Source organism: Vigna angularis, chromosome 11 (genome assembly GCF_016808095.1).
Source record: "Vigna angularis cultivar LongXiaoDou No.4 chromosome 11, ASM1680809v1, whole genome shotgun sequence".
NCBI lineage: Eukaryota > Viridiplantae > Streptophyta > Magnoliopsida > Fabales > Fabaceae > Vigna > Vigna angularis.
The window spans coordinates 3,830,351-3,845,980 of NC_068980.1; the positions used below are offsets into that span (position 1 = coordinate 3,830,351).

Here is a 15,630-nt window from a genome sequence, read left to right on the forward strand (position 1 = left end):
GTTTTCAAATTTAAAATTTGAAGTTAATATCTAAACTCCAAGTTGTTGGAAGTCCCACATCGACTAGATATAAGGTCAAATTATAATATATAAGTGAAATACAAACCTCACCTTTCAAGTCAATTTTGTGGGAATAAGTTAGGTACAAACTCACTTTCTAATATGGTATCAGAACCATGGTTAAAACCTATTCTAGCGCATTCTATGTGAGCATTCTATTCTTCTATTCCACCCGCTATCGGGCCGTTATCGGACCACCCAATTTCTACTATTACGCATGACTCTGATGCAAAGACTCTCCAATGCTGAAATCAATAAGAGAATGAAATCAAATGTGTAAGCAAGTATATTTAGGATTGTGAATTGAGTATCCTTAAAGAATGCTAATTATTTTTATAGGATTAGTCATGCATCATAAACCTATTTTATAGTAAAATAGTACTTACCTGAAAATATAATAATCAGGTAATAAATAATAACAACATAATAAATAATAACTAATGGGTCAAACTACAGAGATTTATAAGTGTTTCTCACGATGTACTATTGTTCATTGTTTGAAGACAAAGCATAAGAAACCCAGGAGCCATGAACATAAAAAGAGAAAAAAAAACACGAGGAGCCTTGATTATTGATCAAGTTTTACCCTAGGTACGATGAAAACAGAAAAGATTAGTTCATGGACGAGTATGAGGCAGGGTCTTCCCAGATCATTTATCGCCGGCAGGTTCAACCAAAAGCAGCCTTCCATCAACAATCTACACCACGCAGGAAACGAGAATAACATATTGAAGTAAACAAAAAAAAAAATCCATCTTGCAGTATGAATTTATTGACAGATCCATTCCTGTTACAGATTCTTTTTATTAGTGGGTGCAGTGATGAAATCAAGAAAGCGAGATAACTAAAAAGAAATCAAAGATACAACTAGACGGCTTAATTTGTTCATGCTTAAGAATTTCCATGTCCTATCCATGAAATTCTCACCCATCACCAAGGCTAGATAAAAAAAATTATACAATCTTGATGTGCATATGTGCAAACATGACAATTAATTATCAAATTAGCGTAAACCACGGATGTATGCAGGAGCATTTGGATTTATAATAAGAATTTGACATGCCCAGGACATTTCCAACAAGAAGTCACAACATAGTTTTCCATGCATAGTAGTAGACTGTGTATATACACACAATATACAAGTTAGAATTATAAACATGATAAATACAACTCTCAGTATTTGAATCTCATTAATGCTTAGAGAGAGCAGTAAGTAACTGTTGAAAAGAACAAATAAAAAACCGAAATCAACATCACGAGAGGATAACTTTTTAGGTGCATTCCAAAACTTGGTGGATGTATCAAAAGGCATTCAATACAACTTTATGTGTAGTACAGTAATGTTTATGTTGACCAACAAAAGCCAACAAGGACACTGAGACAGCTAGACAACTTGTTCATTGAAATACTTTAATATTTCCAATCAGCAATCATTCAGGTATTTAAACAAACACCTTCAATGCGTAGTCACTTGCACCAGAAATATAGTCAATCCAAGTATACAGATAGGGTGCCTGGTATGATATTGGTAAAAGGAAACAACAGTGGATACAGATGAGACAAAATTACCCTGCCATTCATGGCTTTCAGAGCCTTTTCCGCTTCAATTTCAGTGTTGTAGGAGACAAACCCATACCCTTTGGGTCTTTTAGTTCTAGGATCAAACACGAGATTAACTGAATAACACAAATGAACAAGGGGTGAGAAAAATGGGAAAGGGAGTAAAATTGAAACAGAGAAAAGGCCGAACACAAACACAAACAAAGCAAAACACACCACTAGCAAGTTGTCCGAACGGAGCGAACAACTTCTGCAGCTTGTCCTGTGTAATGTAAAAAGATAATCCTGAAAAACAAAATGAAGCAATGGTGAGGATTTGGGCCTTGATTTGATCAAAGAGAGGAAAGAAAGAAGAACCCTAACTGGTGACTATGAGTTTTCTCCCCATTCTCTACAACATTTATCCTTTATTGTTCTACTCATCTCCATTTTATATTTACTTCTTCATTGATTTAAAAAAAAAAAATTGGATTTCAAATCATGAATTGGGTCTTTCAATTAAGTTCGTATGTTAATTAATAATTAAAAAAAAATATTTTAATTAAATCTTTATTATTTAATATCTTTTTTTTATTATCTGATTACCAGTAAGTGGATGAATGTTATCATATTATTTATGATGTGAAGTGAAATTTTGTATTTAACAAAAATAATATTGTGATAGTTAGTTAACATAAAAATGCTATTTTGATTAATGTAAAATAACGAGTCATTTTTATTGATTATATAACGAAATCAATTATCATATTTTCTGATAACTTTGAGATTGCGCTTCTTATGCAGACTCAATGTTTTCAATAAGAAAAAAATGTAGCTCATATTTTTACATTAATTATAAAATAATTTTATAATATTCATATAATTAAAAAAAAACTTAATTGAAAATATTTAAAATTGAATTAAATTAATAATTTTTTATAAAAGTAAATTTTATTCAATAATTAATTAATTGTTCTACATAATCTCGTGTTATGTTTTAAATTACTTTAAAAAAATTATGGTGTAACTTCAGTTTTTATTACTATCACGTGGATAGTTATTATAATCCAAAAATTTAGAGATAACCAAAAAATAAATTACTCTTAGAGATATTGAATTCAGTTATATCATTTAATCCTTAGATAATAGTTAGGTGTGACATATCTGCATAAGATAATCAAGTGTAACTCATGAAATATCGATATTTGCACGTACCACATTATTTATATATAAACAAAATCAAGAAAAATTAAAACATATTAAGACTGACATGATCAATGATGACAAATACTTAAATAGTGTAATATCTGTGCATTCAGAGTTGCAGATGTGACGATCAACTTGAAATCACGGCGTGCTACAAATTGTTCAATATTCAGTATTAATGATCTTTCATAGGCTTCATCCATGACAATAACCCTGAAACAGTTTCAAACAAACAATAATGCGTGAACATGGGTGTAAATTTGTTAATGTTTCCATACCGATATTTGTCTAGATCAAAGTCTTTGAGTGTTTTTCGTTCTGTCATAAAATTTAACACAAGTTTAGAGCATATCACACTCTTCGTAATTAATGTAATTACATTATATGCCCACAACATCATGCAGTATGAAGACACCCTATGCCAATTAAAGAATATATATAATGATATGAAGACACCCTATGCCAATTAAGAATATATATAATGAAAAGAACCTACACAAGCATTGTAATATGATGCATAATATTTACTTGTAATAAATATCTTTTCATGTTACTTGTAGTCGTGTTACCCATATCTTTCGTAGATTATGTAGGTAGACGAGATTAAAGTAAACATAACTAAATGAAAGAATCACAACAAACAAATTTTTCCATTCAACCATCTATAAACTACGGTATACAAATGATAAGATGTAGAACATTTTCTCATGGAAGCTTTTCCATTTCATTAAATATTTTTATGTAGTTCATCTACTTAACTAGTAGCAGAAAGCTAAATGCAAAAAGAAAATGTTAAAGCTTAAGATTGTTGGATCTATCATAGAGGAGGTTATCCGTGGGTTACACAGACACCAATAACATTGGAGTCAACTATATAAGAGATTGACACCACTCTTTACCTAAAATCTTAAGACAATGAGTTAATGGATCTTTCATCTTTATATACTGTTCTACTTTCTCAATTCTGTTCAATATGAAACTTGGACTCACACTTGAATTACCAACAAAAAAGTTATGAGCTTTCGTCTTCAATCAATATGCTACCTTCTTATCTGTCATTAGTTTATAATATAATTATAATTAGATTAAAAACTATAATACAATTTAAATACAACTCCATCTGTATCACCACTAAGGTAAACTTGCACGATGAGTACCTTTTTCAATAAATATATATATATATATATATATATATATTCAACTCTAGGAGGCCCTGAAACCCTCACCCATGCCATCTTTCACCCTCTTCTTAAATTCTCTTGCTTTTGTTTTGGGGTTCATTCAATTCACATGCATAGCCAGAATACTGAACCAATCTTTATAAAAGTATATAACTCTTAAATCTAGCGTTAGATTTCATTTTCGTTGCAGGAAATATCAATTTGCATGGACATATTCAGATCCATTTCTAAGATTTTTTTTTAAATAAACATTTTGTAAGACACAAAAAAATAATGAATTTTTTTAAGTAAAAACTAAATTATGCATAAATTAAATTTTTTAAAGAACATGCACGAACTATCTTTAATAAAATAGCTTAAAGAAAACTCATTTAACTTCTTTTTCTATCCTATAACTATTTATGTAAAATTTTGTTCAAACCATATCTATTAGTTCTACTTTTTTTTGTGTTCAGCTGAATTCAGAAAAAATAACTTCCAATTACATGCAAAACAATTGCTGATATTACATATATTTTATTTAATTTGAATCTTACAAATTTTTTTCATAAAAAGATTTGATGATTTAAAAAAGAAAAAGACTCAAATCTAATGGCATTATTATGAGTACTTTTTTGCTTTCGTGCTTGTTATTACTTTATTTTTGTTTAAAATATATTTAAAAAAAATAAAGATATTTATAAAACAAGCTTGACAACTAGATAACATGAGATTATTTTGATGCATATTTTAATAGAGGATAAGAAATTAGAGAATGTCAATTTTTATATGACCTATGCTTTTTTGGTCTTCATATTTCGAGCATAATACTAATTTAAAATTTGATGCTTTGAGATTAAATTAGAAAACTATAAAGCATATATTGATTATTTATATTAATTAAGAAATTCATATAAAGCTGTTGACAGTTAATTAACGGTTAACACAGATATTCCAAGAGTAGCTGGCAATGCTAAGGCACAGAACAAAGCAAGTACTTTAACGCCACCTATACCCAACATATTTAACATTATTTTATTGGACAAATTTGGAATATAAATTAAATTTTCAGCCTATATGCTATTTGAAAATTACAAAATACAAATCTTTGTAGTTGGCTTTTTCATTAGAATCTTGCAGCTGTTCTCACCAGGCCATTTTTTGAAGTGTATTTATTTATTTATTTATTCAATGAGGAAAGAAATGTACTCAATAAAAGAAATCGTGTTTGAAAAATAAAGCAATATCCTTTTAAAGATGTTATTTTCTATAATTAAGATGTTGTTTTATTTGTCAGTGGCCCATTTGAAATTAATTAAAATCTTTGATTTTTTCATTCAACTTGTATAGAATAGTTGTGAGTTATGTATTTTTATACATAATTAAAAAAATAATTACAATAAAAAATTGGGTGCCACTATAGTCGGGAAGGCTCCGAAGTTGAAGGTTGTAAAAAAGAACTCCAGGTTGTATCCTAATCCTTGTGTTCTGGTCAATAAAAAATTCCCAAACTTTTTATTATAAAATAAATACAACAAAATTAAACATCGCTCTTCTTCTTTCTCTCTCTCTCTCTCTCTCTCTCTCTCTCTCTCTCTCTCTCTCTCTAAAAATCTCCGCGGTCCTTCCGTTGAACTTTGGAGATCCCTCTCCCTCCCATTTTTCCTTTCCATTTCGGATCTGGTACTCTCTCTCTTGCATTTCATTTTCATTTTTTGATTTCTCATTATTTTCTCATTTTTCTTTAATTTTATTTGGGGATTGAATGCAGATACTTGGGAATACGAACTATAGTTTTGAAATCGTGAGAGATTCATCGATCGAAGTTGATGGCGGCTCCACCGGCAAGGGCTCGTGCGGATTACGACTATCTCATAAAGCTTCTCTTGATCGGCGATAGTGGTAGGTTGCTCACCTTCTCGCCTATTTTTTTTTTTTCGTTTTTTCTCGATTTTTTTTCGGTGTTTGTATGTAATGAGAAAACATAAATAACGTTGCAATTCTCTGCGAACAAATGAGGTGATTCTCTGCGTAGCTTTTTCTTTTTAACTGGATTTGTTGAATTGGATTTTCATGATAGTGTATTTAATTTTAGAGATTGTATATTTTCGTGATCTAGCTTGTGCGAGTGTTTGAATCATTGTTTCTGTTACTACGATACGTTCACGATGTTGAGTTGCAAATTCTGTTTGATCGTGGTATGTATTTGTTGGACAAATTCTCTTTATTATTGTATGTAGTCAGGCCTCTCTGTACCTTGACAATTATTTGTTTCATTGCAACATGTACTAAATTTGGACGCGTGTTTGGGTTATTCTACAGAATAGTAGCCTTTTTTCTTCAGCTTCGTGAGAGAGTTTTTTCTTTTTTTTAGTGGTTATTTAGTGGGAAAAAACAGACCGAAAGCGTGGTATCGGAAGTTGCTTTTTAGCTTTGTTTTTTTGCACACTTATAATCTGCTTGCTCCTCATGAACGAAGCGATATGACTTCAGTCGGCGTTTCACACGAACTTTTTTCCTGTGCCTTGATTGCTTACTGCGTTATATATGCAATAGATATAGATCCTTCCACCCTCTCTGTTTAGTTTGTCAGAGGATGAATGAATGGAATAAAAGTAATTGCATAAATAAATGAAAAATAATGTGGACATAGAAATTCCAAGAGGGGTGCACTGTGTACAAATTCCTTAATTTTTTTTTTCACGAACCCTTTTCTGTTATTGGTTTCAGGTGTGGGAAAGAGTTGCCTTCTTCTACGATTCTCCGATGGTTCTTTCACAACTAGTTTCATCACAACCATAGGGTGAGTTTTCACAATTTCGGACTAAAATTGTAGAATCTTGTGTGCCAGAAGTTTCCTTAACATCACTAGGTCTACCCTCCCGGTGCAGCATTGATTTTAAGATAAGAACCATTGAGCAGGATGGAAAACGGATCAAGCTCCAAATTTGGGATACTGCTGGTCAGGAGCGGTTCCGAACAATTACAACTGGTAAGATTTATGATCCTTGTAGATTATAGGTACAAGTGTCATTGAAAAGTAAAGAACCCCAACCATTTTAAGGATAATGTAGTTTAGGAGTTAGAATGTAGTTATACTCTGATTAAAAAAATCAATAGTTGAGATTTTAACAACTACTGTTGTTGTTATTGTGTTATAAATGGGCATGCATTTTATTATAATTTCAACTGTTGATGTGCTCCTCCTCACTTGTTTAAAGCCAAATCCCAAAAAGGATGGGACTGACTATAATGGGAAGTTCAGAGTTCAAATTCTAAGATAATTCTTAAACCAACAATTAAGCCCAAAATAGCATATGCCTAATAACACAAAAGTCTTATTCCACTAATTGAAGTTAGTTACATGGATCACGCAGCACCATTCAATATGCTTAAAGGCGAAATGTTCATATATATTATTTACCATGAGATCTCCCTTAACAATTTTCTCCAGTGTCCTTCTTGGTCTCCCTCTCTTCCTTTCCACAAACTATAAACATGCAATCTACTATCTTTATTGGTGCTTCTACGAATGTATAATTCACCTTAACCGATTTTGCGTCATCTTTTCCTTGACTGGTGCAATCATTTCATATTATCCTTTATTGACATACCACACATCCATCTTAACATTCTCATTTTGGTATTCTCACATTTTTTTTCTTGTTCTCCTTTTAAAGTTTAACAAAAACTATCCATAAATTATATGGAATCTATAAAACTTGTCTGTGGTTGGTAGATACTTTGCTATAAATAATAACCCTCAACCGTTTTCTCCAATTGATCATCCCGCATGTATCTTGTGGGCTACATTTTCATTAATTTCGTAATCATGTTGATGTATTGATCCTGGATATTTAAACATAGATACCTCTGGTATTAGTATTACATCTCTCTCTTTTACTTCCGAGTCATATTCTCCATATCTTGCTAAAATCCTAATTCATATATACTCTATCTTGTGCCTACTTAAATAAATGCTGCGTGTCAAAAGTTTGTAACAAAAGCTGACGTTTAAAGTACTGTTTTACTTAATTTCTCAATCAAAACTTTGTCCTTCTTGGTAAGCACATCAAAGAAACGAATATGTAACTAAGGATTTAAGGCTTAACCTTGATGTAATCTTACTTTCAAGGGAAGTCCTTAGTGTCTCCTCTTGAAATTCTAATAGTCACCTCATTATATTCTAATAGTCACCTCATTATAGAGGTCTTGTATATGGTTCGGATATAAGTCATGCAAACGTCTTCCTTTTCCAAACTCTTTCACAACACTTCTCTTGATCATCCGTAAGCTTTTTCCGAGTTTATAAAAATCATACGTAAGTTTTTCCTTTCCTTCAATTCTCATAAAATGATATTTAGTCTTAAGTTGTAAATTTCCAGTCTCTTTTATTAATTTGTCTATGCTTAATCACCTTTCTTTCATAATTTCATAGTATGAGTATAAGTTTTATATTTATGTAAATTGTGGTTAATAAAACTCTGAAATATATATCTCGTTCTTAAGTATAGGAATCAAAGTGCTTCCTCCACTGACGTTTCATTTTCTTATACCTTACACTCTTATTCATTAAATAACCCAGTGACTTAAATGTTCTCGTACACACTTTCTAACATAATAGGGCCTATCGTCTAGTCAACAACTTTATCACTATTCATCTTCTTAGGGAACACTTGTGTGTTTCCAATCCAAAGAATTTGATAATAAGCCAAATTATGTCTCTACTTTTGGATTTTTAGTCCTTTATTATGAGGTGATTCCTGTCCTGTACATCATTGAAAAACTAATTCTCTCACCTCTTTTTGATATTCTGATCTATGATTAAACTTTCTCCTTTTCATCCTTGATACATCTCACGATACAAATGTCTTGTTTTCCTTTATTTTTGACAAACTTATAGGTCTTATGTTCTCCATATTTTGTACTGAAATATTCGTAAAACACTTCAAAAGCTTTAGATCGTGCTTCATTCACAGCTTCTCTCCCCTCATTTGTATAGTTTTGATACATTTTCCACTTTTCAAAGTTATTGCACTCGTGTAAAGCTTTAAAGCGTATACTTTTGTTTGTTTGGATCCCACCACAGATTTCTTATCTTTTAGACCTAAAACCTTTTGACAGTTTAAATCCTGTAGCATATAACTCTGTAGCTTTTTCTACAACACATTTGATTGATTTCTCGTATGCATGTTTGATGTTAGTCAAAATTCAAGCACTTTTGAACTAGTTTCTTTACCCACATCTGTCTAGAAAACGTGAGAATCTTTGTTCATTTAAATCTGGATGGCTTTAACCATGCGACACATTGGATCTGGGAAATGACCTAGCATGAGCAAAACTCTGTTGTGAGTGACCTAACTCGACCCTCTTCCACTACCGAGCCTGGAATTGGCTACAAAACCATACATAGACAAAATTATTCCATGCCCAAGTCTTAAAATAAAACAGTCTTTTCTTGCTGTTTGGGTTCCACTTTCTTGATTGCCAACCATGTGAAACATGCCAGTAAAATAGTTTTTGGGAACGTGTCCCTGTGGATATCAGTGATTAATGTGAATATGTGATTCAATACTGGGGTACACTTCCAGCTTTTCTGTCGGGTGTGTTAAATTACTCATCCATTTGAATGGGTACTGTTTCATTGCTGTAACTCTAGAATTCTTTTATTCTTTGTTGATTTCCAATGTTTATGCCAGTTTGAGTATCTGTCAATGTGCCAACCCTTTGTTAAATTTCCTATTTTTTCAGCTTACTATCGTGGTGCTATGGGCATATTGCTTGTGTATGACGTTACAGATGAGTCTTCGTTTAACAGTAAGTTCCCTCCTGTTTTTTGGTTCAAAATTTCAAGGTGTCTTTTTCTCTTCAAAGGGTTTCTCATGGAATATGACCCAGCTTATACCAATTTCAGATATCGGGAATTGGATTCGTAACATTGAGCAGCATGCCTCAGACAATGTTAACAAGATACTTGTGGGGAACAAAGCCGACATGGATGAAAGCAAAAGGGTACGCAAACATCTGGAACCTTTCTCCTTCAGTTATTTTGGAACTTCGATGCACCTATTTTGACCAGATCCAACTCAATGGAACTAAAGAAATGATATATTATTATCTTAAAATATACATTTTTCTCACTAGTATGCAAGAGTTGGTTGCTTCATAATGCAGCATGTTTGTTTGAGATTTAACCCACATACCAGTCATCTGAGCATCTGTTTGCCAATCCAAAAGTTTTAACAAATATGTTTCATGGTGTTGTGTTAGAGGAACCGCGTCTTAGACAAGTAGGGAGTAAAACATTTTTTTTTGAGGTTGAGCGCATAAGAGATGACTTCTTATTGACGCCATTAGTATCAGTAACGTCTTCCTGTCCACTCTACTATTTGTCAAATATTAGATTTTTGGATTCATACATATCTGCTTTTATTTCTAGGCTGTGCCTACCTCCAAGGGACAAGCACTGGCCGATGAGTATGGAATCAAATTCTTTGAAACAGTAAGTATTGCACACATTAAAATGTGGAAACTTCCTTAATTTTTGTTACTATCACCTACTGAAAAAAAAAATTCTATTCCAGAGTGCAAAGACAAATCTAAACGTGGAGGAAGTTTTCTTCTCGATTGCAAAAGATATAAAACAAAGGCTTGCTGACACTGACTCTAAGTCAGAGGTATTTGAATTTCTTATTCCTTGAATTCAAAGAAAAATATATTTATATTGATATCTTTTTCTCCATCATGTTGAATGTGTCGCAATATATATTCAATGCAGCCAGCAGGAATTAAAATCAACCAACAGGATCAAGCAACGGCTGGGGAAGTTGCACAAAAGTCAGCTTGCTGTGGTTGAGGAGGCAGCGTTATTGTCCAAGAACAAGAAGGAAGGAGGAAAATACATGTATGATGATGATAAATTGATGATGATTCGTGCTTTGCATTTCACGCTGTCATTCTTTTATAGTTTCTTTCCTAGATGTTATTATATATTAATTCAAAGCTAGATATGATTGTCTTTGCGCCTTGTGTTTGGTTGGGCCACAAATCCAATGATCATTGATATTTTGAATGGTTAATTGCATTTATATTCTTTAAAACGTAATAAATTATATTGACACAATTTCTAGTTTAAATAATTATACCAGTTATTTCATGTTAAATATTACGAAGAAAATATTTTCTTGCTCATTTATATTTTAGGTACTTGTGAATATATATACTCTGAACAAAGTTTTGTATTCCATGAATACAAATTAATGGCGAACTCATTTATGAAATCTAAAGGGGGGATTGATTATTTGCTACATAAGAGTTTCCTGATTTTATTACTTTATTATTTTATCCATCAAGTAATCACCGATATATTTGTCATCAAACAAGAAATTTGTAGAAAAAACTATCTGTATAAGAATATTTTTGTTTTGTTTTGTATTGTAAAAAAGAATATGTTCTATTAGCAACAAAAAAAAAATTTATGCTGCAAATAACTATATGTTTAGCAACAAAGGTATTTTTCTTAAAACCAAGAGTAAGCTGTCAGAACAGTTTATTCAGTCTGTCAGTTCAATAGAGAAATTTTGCTTGTATATTAATTTCTTAAGACCGAAACTAAGTGCTTTTTGTGTTGATTTTCAACATCAACTTCTCATTAAAAAATAAGCACTATTTAATTGGTTATAGGTTGCGTTCCGTTCCTTGAGTCGAGCTAATTATTTTTACCGGGTAATTTGGCATTCAGTTTTTAATTGTGTCTTTATCATAAAAGACCTGTTTATAAGCTTATATATAACCAAAAACAATCAAGTTGGAAGAGCCATTCCATGTTTTTTGTAAAGTATGAAAAATAAAGACAGACATAAGTGTATCCTACCCAAGCTGGATCTCTTAAGTAAACTACCTAAAATTCCAGGTTGAAGATAAAAAGAAGGCTGTATCTTCCTGCACTCCATCAAAGCTTCGGAAATTTTTGATCTGGAATAAAAGTGATTTAGTGTGTTTCAGAAAATAAAAATCCAGAATGATGGGATGCAAATAGAAATTTGATAGGGGTGCAGGAATAAAGAACCTAACAAGAAACATAGTCTTATTCTGACCAAGACTGCTTTCCCTAAAATATGCGAATTAAAAACCCAATTAGTTGTAAAAGGGTTGTGCTTCAAACTTCAATATGTGTGGTTGAAGAGAGAAGTTAGGTGATGACCTATATTTATTAGGTGAGGGGAATCAATCCTCTTAGATTTAACTTTTACATCTTTATCTTTCTCTTCAATTGTAGGTATTATACATGTAAAATTTTATTAAAATGAATTTATTTCAATTTCCCACTCAATTGCAACAATTCACATTCAAATTTCAATTGCTTGTAATATATATAATATGTCCTGATTGTTTTTCTTTATTCAGAATTTAGTGACACATCTTATATGTAAGTGAGCATAGATGCAATTAATAAACTTTTAATTTACTCAAAAGTTACGATATTTTGAAATTAGAAAAACAATAAATAGTTTTTAAAATTAATTTTATTAGTTAGTCTTTTCTAGTAATCACTCATTAACTTTGTAGGTATCTAATGCAACATGTTGTTTGTTACTTTCACAACTTCATGTCAAAGTTTGTTATCAGAAATTAAGATATAAAAAATAATATACAAAGAAATATAATCACAAATTTATTATCTTAAATTTGGATTGAATATAATATAATATCAATTCCTTGTATAACCTCCCTTGGAATCAATAGATAAAGAATGCACAAGTTCTCACCTAATGGATTGACTAATGATTTTTTGTTTTTAAATTTCAGTTATTACTATGATAACATTTCACAATTTTAACTAAAATTTAGGATTTGATGCAGAATCATGACCTTTTAAATACCACAATAATTATAATATATGAAAACAAGTAATATATTTTAACAATATTTCTAAAACACTATATATTTTTTTTCTTGTAACTCTTTTCATCTCATATTATCTCACTTTTTTACTTCTCTTCTTGGGCTGTTGAAAAGGAGGATAATTATATTAGACACTTGCTTATATATTTGGGGTGAATCGTGTTCAGAAATGTTTTTCACAGACATAGTGGAAAAATAGATTATGATACCTAAAACATGACACACTCTACTTTAAAATAAAAAACTATTAGAATAAAAAACTATTAAAAAAAATTCTTCTTTAATTTTTTTCTAAATATTTTAGCTAATAGAGGAATTATTTTTGTAACTATTTTTTAGTATAAATATTATTCTATTTAAATCTTCACGTTTTTCATGATTATTATGATAATTAATTTTCAATTGTATTAATTGTTATTTATAATTAGAAAAGAAATGCGGCAAACACAAAAATTATGTACCTGTGTTACCCTATTATGTTATAATCACATTAGTATTTGTAGTAATCTATGGTCTCCTATGGACAAAAAGATAATTGCCTTGGTGTAATAACAATATAATAACAATACAATTTCACTCCTCGTCAAAGGGTGATTTACTTTTGACCAGTGTATTCAGACTTTATTCCTTCATATTTTACATTTCATAAAATAGGTATTAACATTTCTAAATTCAATTAAACAAGTCTATAAATATTTTGCTACAGTTGAAGATTATTTCCAAACCCTTTACTCTTTTTAAAAAATATATATATATATAAAATAAAATATTAATAATTCTTGATTTATATGGAAAATTGCTTTATCTTTAATTGATGTGGTATTTTTGATATATTTTCTTATGTCCAACTCATGACTTTGATATATATTAAAAAGTCTTATAAATTTATAAGATGACACTCATTTATATATTTTGTAAAATTATATTATATGTTTTACGGAGGTAAGATCTCTGTGATAGCTTAATTATAAATAAGGATCCCTAAAAATAAAAGGATTGTGAATGATTAGATTACAACATTGTTCGGATAAAGCTTAACAAAAACATTTCCCAGACAAAAACGATTACGTGTTTGGGACGTACTCTCAAATGATCTGCATAATTGATACTAATAAATTTCATATAAACACGATACGACTACAAAATGAACTACAAGTAGGTTCATATGCATATAATAAATTACGAAAAAACACACAAGAACTGTGTAAGGAAAAAAAGAATCTGGTTAAGTACAAAATTTCCAATCAAATGAAACAATTGAGAACGGGTGTTCTTAGATTGAGCTTAAGATCATCATCCTCCAATGGCATCAAGTTCAAGTCCAAACACAAATTCAACCTTCCACCATTTTTAGATTTCTTCAGAATGGACAAAGAATCCGAATCTCTCCGATTATTCAACAGACCATCATTAATGGCAGTTCTATGTTTCCTCATGTGCCCTCCCAATGCTTGTCCAATGGCAAACTGAAGCCCACAAATGGGACACGGGTGCATCCGAGGTTGTTGTTTGGTGGTTGGAGTACAAGGTAACTGGTGACGGCACGAAAGATCAGTGATCATGAGCTTTGGTTTCTTGTGACTTGCTCTGTGCCCACCAAGTGCTTGAAAAGAAGAAAACCTTCTATTGCAAGTTTTGCACTTGAAATCACCAATTTCACCATCCCTTATATCTCTACCCTTAGATGTTGCGTTGGCTTCACTCTCACCAACTTTGGTCAATAGCATCAGACAGTTAGCCATGTTGTCTAACTCACCCTCTTCTCTGTCTCTCTTCATGGTGTACCAAAAAAGAATGAGAATATGAGAATTTGAAGACACTACACTCTTAAATATATACTTAACAGAAGTGTGGGAATGTGTGAGGAAGGTGCATGTTATGTTGGTGTGACTGTGATTGATGTTCGGAATTACGCGGAGAGAGTGGCATAACTACCCTTGTTTTTCCTTTGCAATTAAGAATCGATAGACGAAAACATTCTTAATTTGTACAAGGTTGGTTACTTGGTCGTTGGTAGCTAAGTTTGCGTGAACGCGTGTCGAAAGGGGCAAGACCTCTTTTCCTTAATCAAACAGATCATTAGTGAAGTATACACTTATTTGTCTGTGCTGAATAACCAAGAGTGGAGCTGGAACTACTATTCTCATCTATAATATGCAATGTTCCCATTATATTCTCTGTAACTTTTCAACGAAACTAACACCAACTTCGTCACAGTGGTCTTGTTTGGGTCCCAGAGCTTGTTGTTTATTATGATTGCCTCTTTTCTTTTATATTCCAACTTGGTTTTCATGTTAAGAAACTAAACCAAATGCGGTCTGAAATGGAGAAAGAATATATATTCTTTGGAGTGAAATTATGTATCAATTTCAATAATGAAAATTAAGTTTTTCAAATGGAACAAAGAATAATATGAGAGATAGCGTGTGGGCCTAAATTTTTTTGATCAGTATGAAAGGAAGAAAAAGGAAAGTATAATAGTGTGTATATTAAGCAGCAACATATAATAGTGTGTATAATATAGAAAATACTGCATCGGGTTTATCATTTTCTTCATCGGACTATCATCTACTCTCACGTTATATATATATATATATATATATATATATATATATATATATATATATATATATATATAGAGAGAGAGAGAGAGAGAGAGAGATAAATACACCATTGTGATTTTCTTTTTTACATGAGATTTAATTTCTTACTAAAAATCTATTTTATAATATTGATTTAAACTTTAAAATTTATTTCTTAA

The 15,630-nt window shown here is 31.1% G+C and overlaps 3 protein-coding genes across 3 annotated transcripts; 1 reads left to right on the top strand and 2 right to left on the bottom strand.

Moving 5' to 3' along the window:
- Nucleotides 1-466: 466 nt before the first annotated feature.
- LOC108333440 (organelle RRM domain-containing protein 6, chloroplastic) lies at nt 467-2,020 on the bottom strand. Its single transcript, XM_017568883.2, is given in 4 exon segments — nt 467-758; nt 1,630-1,736; nt 1,837-1,905; nt 1,984-2,020. Coding segments are annotated over 4 exon segments (261 nt in total). The 3' UTR covers nt 467-710.
- A 3,467-nt stretch (nt 2,021-5,487) lies between these two features.
- LOC108334245 (ras-related protein RABE1c) lies at nt 5,488-11,044 on the top strand. Its single transcript, XM_017569981.2, has 9 exons — nt 5,488-5,648; nt 5,737-5,867; nt 6,696-6,768; nt 6,857-6,957; nt 9,717-9,782; nt 9,880-9,977; nt 10,405-10,467; nt 10,550-10,642; nt 10,744-11,044. Exons 2-9 carry the CDS (start codon nt 5,795-5,797, stop codon nt 10,819-10,821), a joined length of 645 nt encoding a protein of 214 aa, XP_017425470.2. The 5' UTR covers nt 5,488-5,648; nt 5,737-5,794; the 3' UTR covers nt 10,822-11,044.
- Nucleotides 11,045-13,950: 2,906 nt separating this feature from the next.
- Nucleotides 13,951-15,330, bottom strand: LOC108333489 (zinc finger protein ZAT12). The gene has a single exon (XM_017568955.2). It carries the CDS (start codon nt 14,645-14,647, stop codon nt 14,114-14,116), a length of 534 nt encoding a protein of 177 aa, XP_017424444.1. The 5' UTR covers nt 14,648-15,330; the 3' UTR covers nt 13,951-14,113.
- Between the last annotated feature and the right edge of the window lie 300 nt (nt 15,331-15,630).

What these genes read in the sequence shown, in the direction of transcription:
- LOC108334245 (XM_017569981.2), top strand. Translation starts at nt 5,795, where the DNA reads ATGGCGGCTCCACCGGCAAGGGCTCGTGCGGATTACGACTATCTCATA. An exon ending in AGATGAGTCTTCGTTTAACA is followed by an intron (nt 9,783 to 9,879) that starts GTAAGTTCCCTC and finishes TACCAATTTCAG; the next exon opens with ATATCGGGAATTGGATTCGT. An exon ending in GAATCAAATTCTTTGAAACA is followed by an intron (nt 10,468 to 10,549) that starts GTAAGTATTGCA and finishes ATTCTATTCCAG; the next exon opens with AGTGCAAAGACAAATCTAAA.
- LOC108333489 (XM_017568955.2), bottom strand. Translation starts at nt 14,647, where the DNA reads ATGAAGAGAGACAGAGAAGAGGGTGAGTTAGACAACATGGCTAACTGT.